The 15282-nt window shown below is 46.4% G+C and overlaps 1 protein-coding gene across 1 annotated transcript in view; it reads right to left on the reverse strand.

Moving 5' to 3' along the window:
* The window catches only part of KLC2 (kinesin light chain 2), an 854727-nt gene that overhangs the window by 462108 nt on the left and 377337 nt on the right, over positions 1 to 15282 (reverse strand). The window contains exon 10 of the mRNA XM_069644886.1: positions 2739 to 2788. Within this exon, the coding sequence (XP_069500987.1) occupies positions 2739 to 2788 (50 nt within the window). The remainder of the gene's footprint in view (positions 1 to 2738; positions 2789 to 15282) is intronic.

Consider the following 15282-nt stretch of genomic DNA (forward strand, 5'->3'; position numbering starts at 1 on the left):
TATCAAAGCAGGAGGCCCCCATGTACCATTGACATCTGCCACACAATACCATACCATACGTCAGCTGTACTCCTTGGTCTTGTGATTCCCTTTGCGGAGGTTTAGCAGGTCTGAGTTGAAAAGGGCAACGGTAATTCCCTCCTTGTCGTACTTCCAGGTTTCGCCGCTTTTCTCCTCTGCTTGAACCGCCGGTCCAGAATAGTTGCCTCCCCGTACGTTCGGCCTTGCTCGTACTGTGCTCTCGTGCTCCGCAGTTTATCTCTGTGGGGAAGGTAAAGGGCAGTCGGGTGTGTGTGATTATTGTCAAATGCCTGACTCTGCCTGGCCCTTGGGTTGGGACATATCAGGTAAATAGCTTTAGTATTAGTCCGTTGTTTGTCACAGTGTAAGAGTGTTTGTGTTGGAAAAAGAGGGGGATAGAGTTTCCAGATATCCTATGCGGTAGGATGCGGGAAAGGTGTCATAAGGAAAGGGGTGGTTGGTCAACTCGGAAAGGTGAGTCCTGCAGGGCTAGTGAGATGAATAAGGGGACTTGTGGGAACGGTAGTGGTTTATAAAAGTGGTTTCAGAATGCAACAGGGTTTGAGCTTCTAGGGGATGTATCAGATATGGAGGGGTCATTGGATAAGGGGGATTCTTTTTGTGGAAGGGAGGTAGGTGTAATACAGTCTACAAAAGCCTCAGAGACCTTGTCCTTCCTCTCCTTCTTCCACGGTATAATACTGTATCTCACATGGGGCATTCCCCTGAACATAACCCCCGACTCCCCTACCGTGGTGATCCTCCCTCGTTCGTCCACCCCCGGGGTTGGGATCTGAGAGCGTCAGCCCTACCCTGGCCACCTGAATAAGGGATTCTCGAGGTCTGTTCAGGAGAATACCCTCAGGCTTCTTACAGTGGGCTAAGCCAGTTTTCCTGCATAAAATATGAGGCCCCAGTAGCAGAAACTCAGTCGATCCCTAGAACTGAATATCCGAAGAAGAAGGACCTCTCTAACCACTTCCAGCGAGCGCCAGAGCAGTCTGAGTTACCGCTCCAGTCCCAACCTCAACTTCTGTGCGACAAAGAAGTGCAAAAGCGGACGACTTCTTCCTTTGGACTGGTGGGCCTAACCAGTACCAAGATAAACTGCATTTTGCGCCCTAACCTGGAAGAGCTGTGACCTCCACGACCCGGAACTCAACAATGCCGGGGGTCCTGTGCCTTTTTGCGGTGCACCGGAAACTTTGCAGGCATCCTCCTGAAACCCCAGAGACTAGATCCCACTCCTGAAAGGCCCATCAGCGAGGACCGAGAACCAGAGTAAAGTCTATTGCAAGACAAGTGTCCTTCAACCAAGCCTTGAAAAAGATCTGGGCAGCCAACTACTCGAGAGCAACCACCAAATCCATTGCAAGTTCTTTTCTTCAGTCGCCAAGACCAAGAAGCATGAACCAGGGTCTGCTGTCTCCTCTCCTTGAGGATCGTCCTGCTACACAAGCTTCTTCACTGATGAGGTACTGTTCAGCCCCTAGTACTTACCTGGGGCCTGCTTTGTTGTTCCTGTGCTTCGGAGAGTTGCAGTTAGGCTGTTATTTGCATCCCCTCGTAGGCCTCAATTGAGCTACATTGGGATGGACAACCATTTGTGCTCTTTACCAAAGAAACTTAACGGCTACTCAGCTGAAAACTTGAGGAAATCTTCAGAGACTCTGCCTTGTCTACTGCCTGCCTACTACTGCCTACTACTGGTCCCCAGTGCCCCCTTTGACTCTGAGACTCACCTAGAATAGGATTAGACTTCTTAAGATTGGTTAAGCAGGGGTTAACTAAACTTATATCAGTTGGTCTAAAGTTTGCATACTTGTGTCAGAAGTTTCTACTACTTCTGTGTTACTTTACAATTGTTCTAAAGTATATTTTATCCTTTGATATTGCATATATTATGTGTGATAGTACTTACCTTACAAAAGTTATAAGCTTTGGTGTATATAAAATGAATGCTTACTTTTATATTATGTCTAGTGTATAATTGTTTCCTTGAACTAAGTGTATGCTCGGAGCACTGTGTGCCTCACCACAGCCCTCCTCCCTCCGAGACTAAGCCTGGCTGCTCAGCCATTGCTACCTAAAATTTGGTTAGTTCAGGCTAAACATAAGGGGTGTCTGTCTGTCATCCAAAGTGGGTTTTATAAAGTCTTGTCACAGACATGGCTTTGGCAAACTCTCCATACAATATGTTTGATCATTGAGTATTGTGTGGTATTACTACCTGCTGGTTTAATTTCTTAGGGTAGGTTTAAGGCCTAGAATAAATACTGTATTTTTATACATTCCTGTCTAAATGCAACTGTTGTGTGTTTCACGGTGTGGACCCATTGTGGACCTGTGACCCCACACGCACTCTGCCAGGAATAGCCTCAACTGCTCTCCATTGCTACCTTGATTGGGTTTTGGCTAACCTCTCAGAGTTTCCCTGTTCACTATAACTAGTGTGCCCTGCTAAAATCTGTCCACCAGGTCAAATTCTAGAAATCCGTTTTAACAGGTGCTATTACCAAAAACAATGATACAAATGCTCTGAAAGGTACCAAGGCACGACTTTAGAAAGCCAAAATGAAAATGCATCAAAATCAGTATAAAGTAAAAACGAAGCAGATTCAAAAATGTTAATCAAATGTTAATCAATGTGGCATAGCTAACCAGGTAGAGTTAACTTTGGACCACCACCCAACCCCTGAAATGGCACAGCAACTCACCTTGCTTTCCTCCCTCTCCTCAGCATGCATCCAGATGGGTTTGTTGTCTCCTGTAGGGAAGAGGAGAGAGAGAGAAAGAAGGAAAGAGTAAGAGGGCGGGAGACAGACAGATGTTAATTCGTTTTTGCGGCTACACCCCACATTCAACTCAATTTCTGAGAGAAGGGCAACAGTACGACAACTGTTACACAAATTACAAAGAAGAACTAATCCTTCCCCCTTTAACTGCTAGGGTGTTACTTTCCAGAATAAAACAGGTGAGGCTAGTATTCAACGACTACAGAATTGTCCAAACTTTACAGAGTTCAAATTGAATACAAAGACTTGTTGAAGGCCACATGGAGCACCAGAGAATGACTCAGTTGTAAATCAGAACTAGAGAAAAGATTACTGCTCAAATAAGAGAATTAAAATTAAGTTAGGAAAAATTTCTCTTTAAGCAACTTTCCCTCCATATTCTATGGACCCCCAAACATTTTGCTTTTGTTTTTGAACCTGTGCAGACCTTTTACAAGGAAGGGAAGCCTTTAACTTCACTCCCTTGGCCTTTTGGACATTTTGTTATGGGGAAACTGATCAGTCCTATAGACTATCAGTACTGGGAAACCAGGTTTCCCTTTTGCCTTTTTGGTAACTTTTTAACAGTGCAGGCAGAATATTACAAAGCAGTTCAGTGTGGATACTTTTATAGCCGGCCAAATATCACAGCGAGTCGACGGAGGTTCGAATCCCAGCAGGGCCAAACTCAGCCTTTCATCTGTCCGAGGTCGATAAATGAGCACCACAAACCGTGGGTAATAATAAGCAGCGCTCAGATACCTGAGCGTTCACAGCGCTATATAAATGCTAAATTATATTATCACATCACCCTAGATTTTTTTACACTTGGGATTTTGGGTTACTTTTGTATATGCCTAAGACAAGACAAACTGGTGGCAGCAGATACCTTTTTACCATTTTTGCAATGACTGGCTACTAAACCACTGATGGCTCTTTGAATGGTGCACATCCTTACCATTGGTGGGCTTGGACTTGCTTCCAGCCAGGATTTAGGATAAGAAGAGGTCTCCTTAGGCAATATTTTCAGATCAGCGTTGGAATATTGCATCTAGTAGAGCAGCCGACTGAAGATGTGTGAATAACTCCCGAAGAGGCCTGGCATCCCTTTCTGTATTTGGCCCAGTGAAGTCCTGCTGGACTACCTGATCTTCGCAGTTCTCCAACCCTAATACTGGTGGGACCAACCAGTCCCGACGCACTCAAAGATCCAGCCGTTGTGAGCCTTTGGCAAGGTTATGTTATTGTGATTTATTCTATTCACTGCTCCATTTTCATGCTCTCGCCGGAGCTCTGGCGGACCTGAAAAGAAATGAGGGTTTGGAGGGCTTAGTTAGTGGCATTGGGAGAAAAAAGCGCAAAAGAAGTTTGATGCACTGTTTGCAACTTGAGTTTGGAAAACCCGGTCACTGTCTGCTGGTTTGTTTTTTAGTTGGTAGATGTTATTTGGTGCATAAGTGTGTATGGGATGATTTGTGTGCGATTGGTTTAGTTTCCCGTTACGTGTGGTGGAGTGTCTGTAGTTTGTGGAGGTTATCGGTTTTTTCTCTGCGACAGAGGTACGTACGAGTGTGATTTGTCTAGTGTTCGAGGACGAGTATGCAGAGTATTCGAGTTTTAAGTAGGGTGAGTGGGTCGCTGGACCACTCACTGGACTAACCAGCTCTACAGTGGGCTAACTTAGTAAACTCATTGCTGTTCAGCGTTCATCGCCCGAATTTCAGTGGTTGCCAGCTTGTGGGATAAGTCGCCTTCTTGCCAGGTTTCAGCATCCCAGCATCAAGGGGATCCTGCTCTGAAAGATCTTCAACCGCCACTGGAAAGATACCTGCTGTCGCCTGTGTGCAGTAGCCATCACTGGAACTCGCATTCGCCTGTCTGGCAAAGTGTCCTGAAGAGGTGTTTTTCGCAAAGGGTGGCACTCTGCCCTTGGAAACTACCAGAAGAATCTTTGCACCCGCAGCTCCTGGGCCCCATCTAGAGGATCAAATGGCAGGAAAACCTACCTCCAGTCGACATACCTAGTAATCTGGCAAAATCAGAGTCAGACGGTACGTAATTGTAACACATTCGCCTCCCCCTGTTCTCTTTAGAATAAACCTTAGAAAGAACTTTGGTTATTCCATTCTAGCTTTTTGATCGTTGGATCTAAAAGCTTGTATCTGAAAGATAGATATTATATTTTACCATACCTGTAACTTGATTAATATCTTCTGGAACATTTTCATCACCACAACTCTTTCTACGTCTGCCCTCTCTCCTAAGAAGAAGCTTTGTGACTTTTGGGCACAAGGCCCATACATCATAGGGATTGGATTTAAATAAGAGGGTATCATTGCTGTGAACTGGTTTCCTTCTACTCCATCACTGCTTACCTTCTTTTAGTTGTCCAAGTCAATGTATGCATTTCTACAAAATTAAAGGTGACTGTATATACGTTTGATAATTGAGTATTGTGTGAAAACTACCTGCTTAATTAATTTCTTAGTGTGGGTTTTTGAGCCTATAATAAATATAGTAATGTTGTTATTGCCTGTCCAAATTTAATTATTGCGTGCTTCACTGTGTGGACTCATTGGGGATGCCTGACCCCACTCACATTCCCCTGAAACTAAGCCTTTACCACTCTCCACGCTTACCTTGACTGGGTTTGGCTAACCTCTCAGAGTTCCCTGTTCACTATACATAAAGTGGCCTCCTAAAATCTGTCCACCAGGCCACAAACCTGTCATGAACCATCGGATGCGCCTTTCTGGACTTCATGGTCCCTGACCCATAGGGACCTGCACTCGGCAGTACTCCCAACATGGCCGCGGAATGCTGTTTACCAGTCTCCGCGTCGTACGCACTATGTTCTACAAAGCTGACGCGCACCCGCGGCCCTGCACGTCTCCACGCTACCGCTTGCAGTAGCCAGACATGTGCTGCCGTAGTTCGTACAGCGAATTCCTTTGATTCCTGATTCCCGGTCCCCTGAATTCCTCCTCCTTCATCCTTTCCTTTCTTGTCCCAGTCTGCTTCCCGGATCTCCTTTGCACTCGTCCTCCGAGTGCACTCCTCACCGTTTCCTGGAACTTTCCCGGATATCTGAACGTTTCCTGGAGACGGCACACCAATCGCACGCTGGAACCAGAGGACCTACGCGCTGGGTTGTACAAGACCCGAACTGTGCGAAAGAAGACTTCATCGAAGAACTCCAATAAACAACACAGACAGGTGAGAAGGGGGGAAACCTGTGACAGATTGAGACGCCAACAAACTGATACAGATACGGACATGGAGGCTGCAGTTCAAGACCTCATGCGCGGCATGCAGGAGTTAACAACAGAAGTTAAGAATCTCAAAGCCGAGAATGCCACATTAAAGCAACTGGTCCTGTCACGTGATTCCGCGACCAAGGAAAGTGTATTGCTGGGCGGAGTGGTGGATAAATATGATGGCTCATCAAAGAACCTTCGTGGCTTCCTCGATTCGTGTTTAGTACACTTTACCTTTAAGCCCTACTACTTCTCTACCCCCAGGGCAAAGGTGGGCTTTATGATTTCGCATCTTTCTGGGAATGCATAAACTTGGGCTATGCCCTTAGTTAATTCTGGAGATGCCCTCCTGGATGACTATGATGGTTTCGTACGGGCTCTAAAGACCATGTTTGACCGCCCAGAACAGGTTTACAGTGCCCAAGAACGCCTACTGGATTTCCAACAAGGGTCCCAGGATATGCTTACCTACGTAACACGCTTTAAGCAACTGGCCAAGGAAGCAGATTGGTCCTCAGAGGCCTGCTTTACCCTTTTTTTCGAAGAGGACTGAATGAAGAGATAAAAGACGAGTTAGCCAGGGTAGCTCGTCCAGGTTCCTTCCAGGCTCTCATGGACCTCTCTTTACAAATAGACTTTCGTATCCAGGAAAGGAAGGCGGAAAAGAAGAAGACCAAGATTCCCTACCAAAAGACCTCTACAGAACCTTCCTCTAGACCTGAGCCCGCTCCTGCCCCGACCACAGACTCAGAACCCATGCAACTAGGGGCCTTCAGCGGACCCATATCTCCGAAAGAAAGGATGCGATGGATTCACACCGGGCTGTGTATGTACTGTGCCTCTGATAAACACCTTGTGAGAGAATGTCCTTTAGCCCCTCCATGGCATTCGGGAACACCAGCTCCCGATCCTAGATAGAGCACAGCTTCGGGAGAGAGAGGTTTGCTCCACATCTATTCCATCCTTGAACTCTCCTGGACAAAACAACCTTGTGATCTTGCAGGCCTTTCTATCGCCGTCCAAGAAAGAAGCTTATCCCATTCTGGCATTAGTGGATTGTGGGGCCGTGGGGATATTTATAGATCATGATTGGGTCACTACCCACCACATTCCATATGAAACACGCGACATCAAGCAACATGTAGAGGCCATCCATGGAAGACCTCTCTGCAGGACCGATAACCCTGCAAACCAAAGCGATCCAGCTCTCGATAAACCATCAAGAGGTGATCAAATTTGACATCATAAAATCTGCCCATTATCCAATGGTACTGGGTATGCCATGGTTACAGAAGCACAACCCATACATCAACTGGTCTGCAGGATCCTTGTTTCTTGGTTCAGAACATTGTATGTCTCACTGTCTATCCCTGAATTCCTCGACAAAATCCTCTGAAGGTACGCTAACAGACCAGCAAGGCCCATTCACGTCTCAATTATTATCCAGGTTCCCAGAGCCTATCAGGATTAAACTGATGTGTTTTCAACCACCATAGTTCAGGCCCTACCCCCTCACAGACCTGAAGACTGCACTATTGATTCTGAACCCTCAGCAGTGATTCCCTTTGGAAGGATGTTCATTCTATCGGAACCTGAGAAAAGGGCCCTCCGAGAATACTTGGATACTAACCTGGAAAATGGCACTATACGACCATCCAAATCCCCGGCGGAAGCTTCGTTGGGAGCTTCGTTGTTTTTTGTTCCCAAGAAAGATACCAAGAAGCTTAGGCCTTGCCTTGATTATCGTGGTCTTAATCAATGCACCCTCAAGGACCGCTACCCATTGCCCTTAATTTCGGATATCCTGGAAGCGGTGAGAGGAGCTGCAGTCTTCACGAAATTGGATCTCAGAGGTGCCTGCCATCTGATCCGTATAAAGGAGGGTGACAAATGGAAAACCGCCTTTAGAACACCCTTTGGTCACTTTGAATACTTGGTTATGCCCTTCGGACTCGCCAATGCCCCAGCGGTCTTCCAACGTTTTATGGACCGGGTGTTCTCCGATCTGCTGTTCCTCTTCGTCATAGTTTACCTGGACGATATACTGATATACTCCAAGGACCATCTTAAGCATGAAGAACATGTTAAAGCAGTCTTACAGTGGCTACGTGAACATAAGCCCCTGGCTAAACCCGAGAAATGCCTTTTCCATGTCTCTACTGTTCACTATCTCGGGTTTGTCCTTAGTCCAGAAGAAATTGGAATGGACCACTCAAAAGTAAACTCTATTCTATCCTGGCCTGTTCCAACTACTGTGAAACAGATTCAATCGTTCCTGGGGCTTACCAACTTCTACCGAAAATGTATACCTTCCTTTTCAGAGATAGTACAACCGATCATTACATTGATGAAGAAGGATACTCCCTTTCTCTGGACAGCAGCCCAAGATAAAGCGTTCCAACGATTGAAGTCGGAGTTCACACAAGCATCTTGGCTCAACCTGACATTGATCGATCCTTCCTAGTGGAGACGGATGCCTCCAACTATGCCATTGGAGCAGTCCTAAAACAGGAATTTGAAGACAAATTAGAACATCCCATTGCTTAGCTCTCGCAAACCCCGACTCCTAGCGAGACCCATTATTCTGTTCTGGAAAAGGTACTATTAGCCATCTGTCAAGCCTTCACAGAGTGGCGTCATCTACTCCTGGGAGACAAACATCCTATTCAGGCCCGCACGGACCATCGTAATCTTCACGTTTTACAATCCCTGGAATGTAGGAATACTCATTAAGCCCGTTGGGACTTCTTCTTTGCCCAGTACCAGTTCCAAATCCATCATGTTCCTGGAACACACAATGGGCCTCATTACGACCCAGGCGGTAAGTTACCGCCTGGGCCGTGACTTTACCACCATGGCATAAACTACGTTTACGCCATGGTGGTTGGCGGATTTACCGCCCCATTCCAACCTTGGGGGGGCGGTAAATCCCCATTTTCCCATTTTCCCTTCCCCATTCCCATTTTGCCCCATAGGGCATAATGGGAGTGGGGAAGGCGTTAATTACGCCACCGTAAATTACGGTGGCGTAATTAACTCCATGGTCCCTTAGCGCCATGGATTTTAACACCTGCTAAAAGCAAGTGTTAAAACCTCCATGGCGCTAAGGGACCTCGTACTCGGGCGGTAAGGGTCGGCGCTGTTTACGCCGCCGTAAAACCCTTACGGTGAGAAGGGGGGAAACCTGTGACAATTCCTGAAATCCATCTTAACAGAAAGTGCTGTAAAGGAACTCATGTTAGCAACAGTAAAGACAGACACAAGTGATCACAGTTCAAGGGTGTTTATTGAATGATAAATGCGGGGTGGAAAAACACTGAACCTAAACCTAAATCTAAGATGGGAGCAAGCGTTGACCGCCAAATGAAAAGGCAGTCCTATAGGTGTTGTGTCAAATAAAAGAGCCTATGCTAAGAAATAACTATTGCCAATTCCTTACAACTAATTACAGAAAGAGTGTGGGATAAGGTATCAAAGAAATAAGTGTTCTCAAATCATAAGTCAGGATGTGATTGCCAGGGGTCTCCCTTCCCCACGTTTTCAGCATGGGACAAGGTGGGACATTGGAGCACAGCACATGCTCAGGCTTTCTTAGCACAAGCCATCAGTTCAGTTCCGGAACAGCAGACGCTCAAGCTTTCTCAGCATGAGACGATAATTCTGTTCCAGCTATTCTTCGATGGTAAAGTCTCTTTCAATAAAAGTATCTAGTCTTCGAGGCCTGATGTTTTCAACAAACAAGCACAAAGTTCTGTTCCACGTATTCTTTGGGTGAGTGCTTCATGTTAGGCAGAAACCTGTGCAGTTCCCTTAGGGACCACTGCAAAAGATTTAAGACTACAGGTGGTTGGCAGAAAACCCAATTGGTAGCAGTCTGTACCGCCCAGATTTACCTGGTAGCTGTGGCTGAGCAGTCAGACTTCTCTCAAGATGAGTTAGGCAGTATATAGAGTATACACTATAGGCACAGAGATACAGTAGCACAAGCAAACACTGACCAGAGCTTTGGTGTAAAAGTATATAATTATTTATTTACAGATACACTTGTAAATTACACTAGCACAAAAAGAGGTAAGTAAATTCAACACTCAGTCACTATTATATATATATACAACCCTAATTACTTAATAGACAAGTCTTAGTGAGAAACACCACTTATTTGCAGACAGAGGTGAGCGCTTAACTTATTAGAGTGCCATCTTATGTTATTTAAAAAGGGAGGGGAAAAAGGCAGAGTTATGAAAGCACACAAATCTCAATACTTTTCACAGAACCAAAGTGAAGCAGGTTAGGCAAAGTCTACTGGAGAGCAAGGAAGTTCAAATGCCAGGCCCACTCTTAGAGAGAGCAAGCGAAATGTGTCCAGGATCACAAAGTGGGGTTATGCCCAAAGAGTCTTTGTAAATAGTTCACAAAAGATTGAGATCAAGTCAGGAAAAGTTAGTTAACAGGCCCCAGGCTAACCCAGGTTAGAAAGTCGAGGATTTACTGTCATCCCGAACGATCTGTCGCAAGGGAAGCCAGGCGGGACACAGTACCTGAAAATGGGAAGAACGCTCCAGCGGGGGCAGTTGTTCCTGGCAGCGGGTGCAAGTCGGTGTTTCGTCCAGAGGAAGAGGAGGACTCGACGTGGAGGAAAGCTGAAGGTCGTTATACTGCCAGGGAAGACACCAGCCTGAAAGTCGTTGCACTGCCAGGGAAGACACCAGCCGCGGAGTTTCCCGGTTACAAGGTACCACCCTTTTCTTCACAGTAGTGGTAAACCATGGTATTCCGGTTGCAGGGGTGCTTGGCACGGGCAAGGCGGCCACAAGATGTTCCAGGAAGGCGAAAAGACGGGCAAACTGGTTATCCCCACCAGTCAAAGGAAGAAGACTCTCCGGACTGGAGATCTCCTCTGTCGTCGGGAAAAGTGGTGAGACGGTTCAGCAGGGCTCCACCGGTGGTGGTGTCGTTGCAGGTCGGCTCGGCTTCTCCCTCCTCGGATTCTTTAGGTCCTGTGGCGACTTCTGAAGTTCCAGTCCCATAAAGCCCTGCTTTTATGCAGAAAACCCCCATTCATTCAGCCTAGCTGTCACTCAAACATGCTAAGTGGTGACCCGGGCGCCTCACCACTTGGGCCAATCACACAAGAGTGCGACTTGAGTTGCAGAGGCAACTCAGTCCAGGGTGCCTAAACCCCCTCCCACACCCCTTGTGGTACCCAGACAAAGTGGCACCACTTTTGGAGGCTTCTGTGGAGAAGCCCGCCAAAAAGTGGAACAAAGGGCTCGACTTGGGTTGGAGTCACAGAAGCGAACACAAACGCCATTTTGGAACCAAGTTTCAGCAAAAAATACCAACCGGTGAATTTATATTAATTTAATATCCGGCGGTATGTTCGAGGCTATTTTAAAAAGTGGTAGCCTCGAACAATGGGAAAATCCCATTGGAATATATTCACGGTCGAATATAAAAAGTAGTATCCACTGCCACCAGCCAAAACTCAGTCGGGGGGGACTGGACAGTGCCCCCTCGAACAACAGACCCCGGGCAATCGAATTGCCCCGACCAGTACGTCCACAATATGATGGTTTGTACTAGTTCTGTTCACAATTTGAGACTAGTAAAGCCAATGGTGACTTTACATGCCCTGAGAGACAGTAGTCAGTCCCAGGGTATGGAGTGTATGTTTGGGGGTCGCTACGACACCCCTGTGTTACTGCACGGAGGGTGCTGTGTAGCCCACATATCAAAAACACATGAAACCCTATGGGGAAAAGGACCCCATAGCCCATTGAACACATACAAAGTCAAAGGAACACCTTAAATCATGTTTAAGAGTGGGAAAAAGAGAGTCTCACTCTTAGCAGGAGAAAAAAATAAACCCCAAAAATCCAGCAAAGCTGCTGGGGGACTCACTAGGTTTGGGAAATTAGCCTGAACAGAGAATTCTCCCTAACACTTCACCCCTGGGACCCCCCTTCTTCTGGGCGTAGACCCCTCGCAAATCGTATTCAACAAATTAGCAAGTTTTGTCAGCAAACTTTGGGTGATACATTTTCACCCGGGGATCTCCCTCGGCCAGACTCGGAAACCAAATGACAAGCGGGACAATTTTTCCTTCCCCTCGTCTTGAAACGTTTCACAAATCTTAATATCTTTTTACACAGCTCTTCCGCTTTCACTCCTTTTTGTCAGCATCCCTCTACCGGGTTCACGCCTGCCAACTTTTACAGACAGTTTACCGTAGAGAACCCTTGATCGGGTTCACCCGTGTCAACAAATTACTCATGGGAGTTCAGGCTTCACCCCTTCTCGTCAGCATTCCTCCACCAGGTTCACTCTTGCCAACATTTACGAAACAGTTCCCTCAGGGACATTAGACTTCGTCCCTTCTCGTTAGCATCCCTCCAGCGGGTTCACTCTTGCCAACTTTTAAGATACACAGTTCATGCGTTTACTTCACCAAGCGGGATTCATTTCCCTTTTGCTTCACAATCATCTATCGGTCAGACTTTTGACAGTACAGAGGATTTTTCAAGACCCCTGCATGACCACTTTGACCCCCTTTTCACCTTCTTCCAAGGACTGGTTCTCGTAGTTTCAACAAACGGGTAATCGCCAGAGTTCCCTAAGCGAGCACCCACGTGGTGCTGGGCTTTTCTCTTGCTGGTTTTCACCCCTCTTTAAATAGTGTCTTTCAACTTCTCAAAAGTTCAAATTAACTGGAGGCTATTTATCCTTCAACACAGTCGGTTTCTTATTGATACTACTCTCGACTCAGCGGCTGTGATGAACCGCTTGCTTTTCTTTGTCTTCGAGTGAAGTTTGGTACCGCGAAGACCAGCGTCCTTCCCCGGCTTATCAGCGGAGGAGGGTCTCATCTACCGTAGACATCTGCCATTCCCATCTTTAGAGGTTTCACAGGCCTTGGTGGGAAAGGGCAAGGTCACTTCTCTCCTCGTCACCCCCTCAGTATGCACTGTCTTTCTCCTCCTCTTGAACTGCCGTTCTGAGTTAGCCCTTCCGTCGTGCTATCTGCCTTGCTCCTAGTGTGCTCTCTTGCTCCACCTTTTATCCCTGTGGGGAAAGGAAAGGGCCGAAAGGTGTGTACTATTTTGGTTAATTGCCTGACCCTTGTATTGGGACATGTCAGGTAAACAGCAGTGTGGTTAGTCCGTCTATTGTCATGGCATGGAAAAGTGTTTGTGTTGGGTGAAGGGGGGGTTTAGAATGAAAGAGTATGTTACAGGATATAGAGAGGAAGAGGTGTTGTATGGGAGTGTAACCCTCAGACTAGAGGGATTTGTGGTGATCTCGGAAGGGTGGTTTTTGTGGAATGAATAAGAGGGTTTGTGAGAACTGTAGTCGTTGGTCACATTTGAGTTGGAGTTCAGAAAGTGATAATCAGAGGTACGGGATTGGTAGGGATTATGAAGCAAACTGGGATAGCCGGGATCGTGAACTTAACAGAGGGGATTGTGAGGAACGTCATATTTAGTCAAGATAGATTGGGTGTTCGGAAATGAATCATCAAAGGGACGTGAAGTAGAATGATTGGGAATATTCGGGTAGATGACAGGATAGCAGGTATTCTGGGAGTTGTGGTTTTTTATGATTTTACCAGACGCAGAGGGATCAGTGGTTTTGGATAAGGAAGATTCTAAAGGTGGAAGGGAGATTGAGTTGGTGCACCCTATAAAAGCTTCAGGAAGCTCATCCTCCTCGTCCCTTTCTCCGGTATAATACCACATCTCACCTGGGGCATTTCCCCAAGCATAACCCAAGTTCCCCATCCAAGGTGATCCTCCCTCGCTCAACCACCCTCAGGGTTGGGATCTGAGAGCGCCAGCCCTTCCCAGGCCACCTGAATAATGGACTCCCGAGGTCTAATTGGGAGAATACCCTCAGGTTTCTCACATACCCTTCCCCTATGCTGGTTGGGCAGAGGTGTTTCATTGAGAGATCTCTCTGTGCAACATCCGGACTGGCGACCTAAGTCATATCCAAGGGTTATTATGGCTGGGGATTTTCACCCTTGTTTGGTTGTTAAGATCTTTCAGAGGATATTTTTGTAGGAGTTATTTTACTTCTCTTTCTCTGTCTTTTCCTCTCGAGTTTCCATCAACTCCTCCTCTATCCTTTTAAGACAAACCTCTGCATCATGTTCCCACTCCCCACAAAATAAGCATTGTTCTGCTTGAGAGGTATCCGATTCTTCTAGAGATATTGTGGACGTCGACCCTCTCCTATCCTTATTCAGGAGGCAAAAAGAGAATTCCAGGGTGTTATGTTGCTCTAGGTTCTGCCTCTCCTGGTCAACAGAGTTCTTTTGGTATCTTCCCATTTGGGTTTCTCACCTTCTCTCTCTTTTGCTCGCCCTCTACGTTTCCCTTTGGATAGTAAGTGAGGGTTTCAAAGATCGTATTTTCAATAGAAGGGATATTTGGGTTCTCTTTGGGTGGTTTCCAAGGAGCTTTGTACACTAGGATCCGTATTCTGTCTCCCCTATGGATTTCGATGGGGTTTGCGGAAATATTTAGGAGAATAAAGGTGAAGTTGTCTTCCCAGGGAAAAGGGGTAACATTTTCATGTGGCCTTCTTAGGACCACCGCAAGGGACATCTTACTCTTAGGTGTAATAGAACTAAGACTTTGTCCCTGTAACAAATAATCTTGAGTGCAAAAACGTTGTGTTGACCTCAACGTTCTTTCGGACAGGTGATATGGCTCGAGGGATTAGGGAAAGGAATTGGATTCCTATTCGTTGTTCCATGGGGTGGAAAGAAGGTGTCATGCTCTTCATCTATTTCTCACCATTGAGGGTAACAGGGATTTGGTAGGGCTTGTCTCTTGATTCGGAGGATGGGGCATGGAGGTCTCTATTTGGATTCTCTACATGTAACAGGGCTCTTCAACTATCACCAATTGGATCAAATCCCACTCCTGGCACCATATAAAGGAACTCATGGTGGCAACAGTAAAGACAGAGTGTAAAGTGTTCTACGGTGTTGGACGTGATTGATTGATTGATATTTTATTTCTATCGCTCTCGTACACAAGTGTTTCAGAGCACAACAAGGCAAGGGAGGGGAACAGGGGAGAACAAAACGGCGATCTTACTAGGCTCAGTGACATTGAGAACGCGCAAGTTCATGGGAGAGGGGGAGGGGAAAAGTGCATGGAAGGAGGGAGAAGTGAAAAGTGCGAAGCAGAGGAGAAACAGATAAATAACAATAAATAAATAAT

The sequence above is a fragment of the Ambystoma mexicanum genome, chromosome 2p (assembly GCF_040938575.1).
Source record: "Ambystoma mexicanum isolate Mex_15411 chromosome 2p, UKY_AmexF1_1, whole genome shotgun sequence".
Classification (NCBI taxonomy): Eukaryota; Metazoa; Chordata; class Amphibia; order Caudata; family Ambystomatidae; genus Ambystoma; species Ambystoma mexicanum.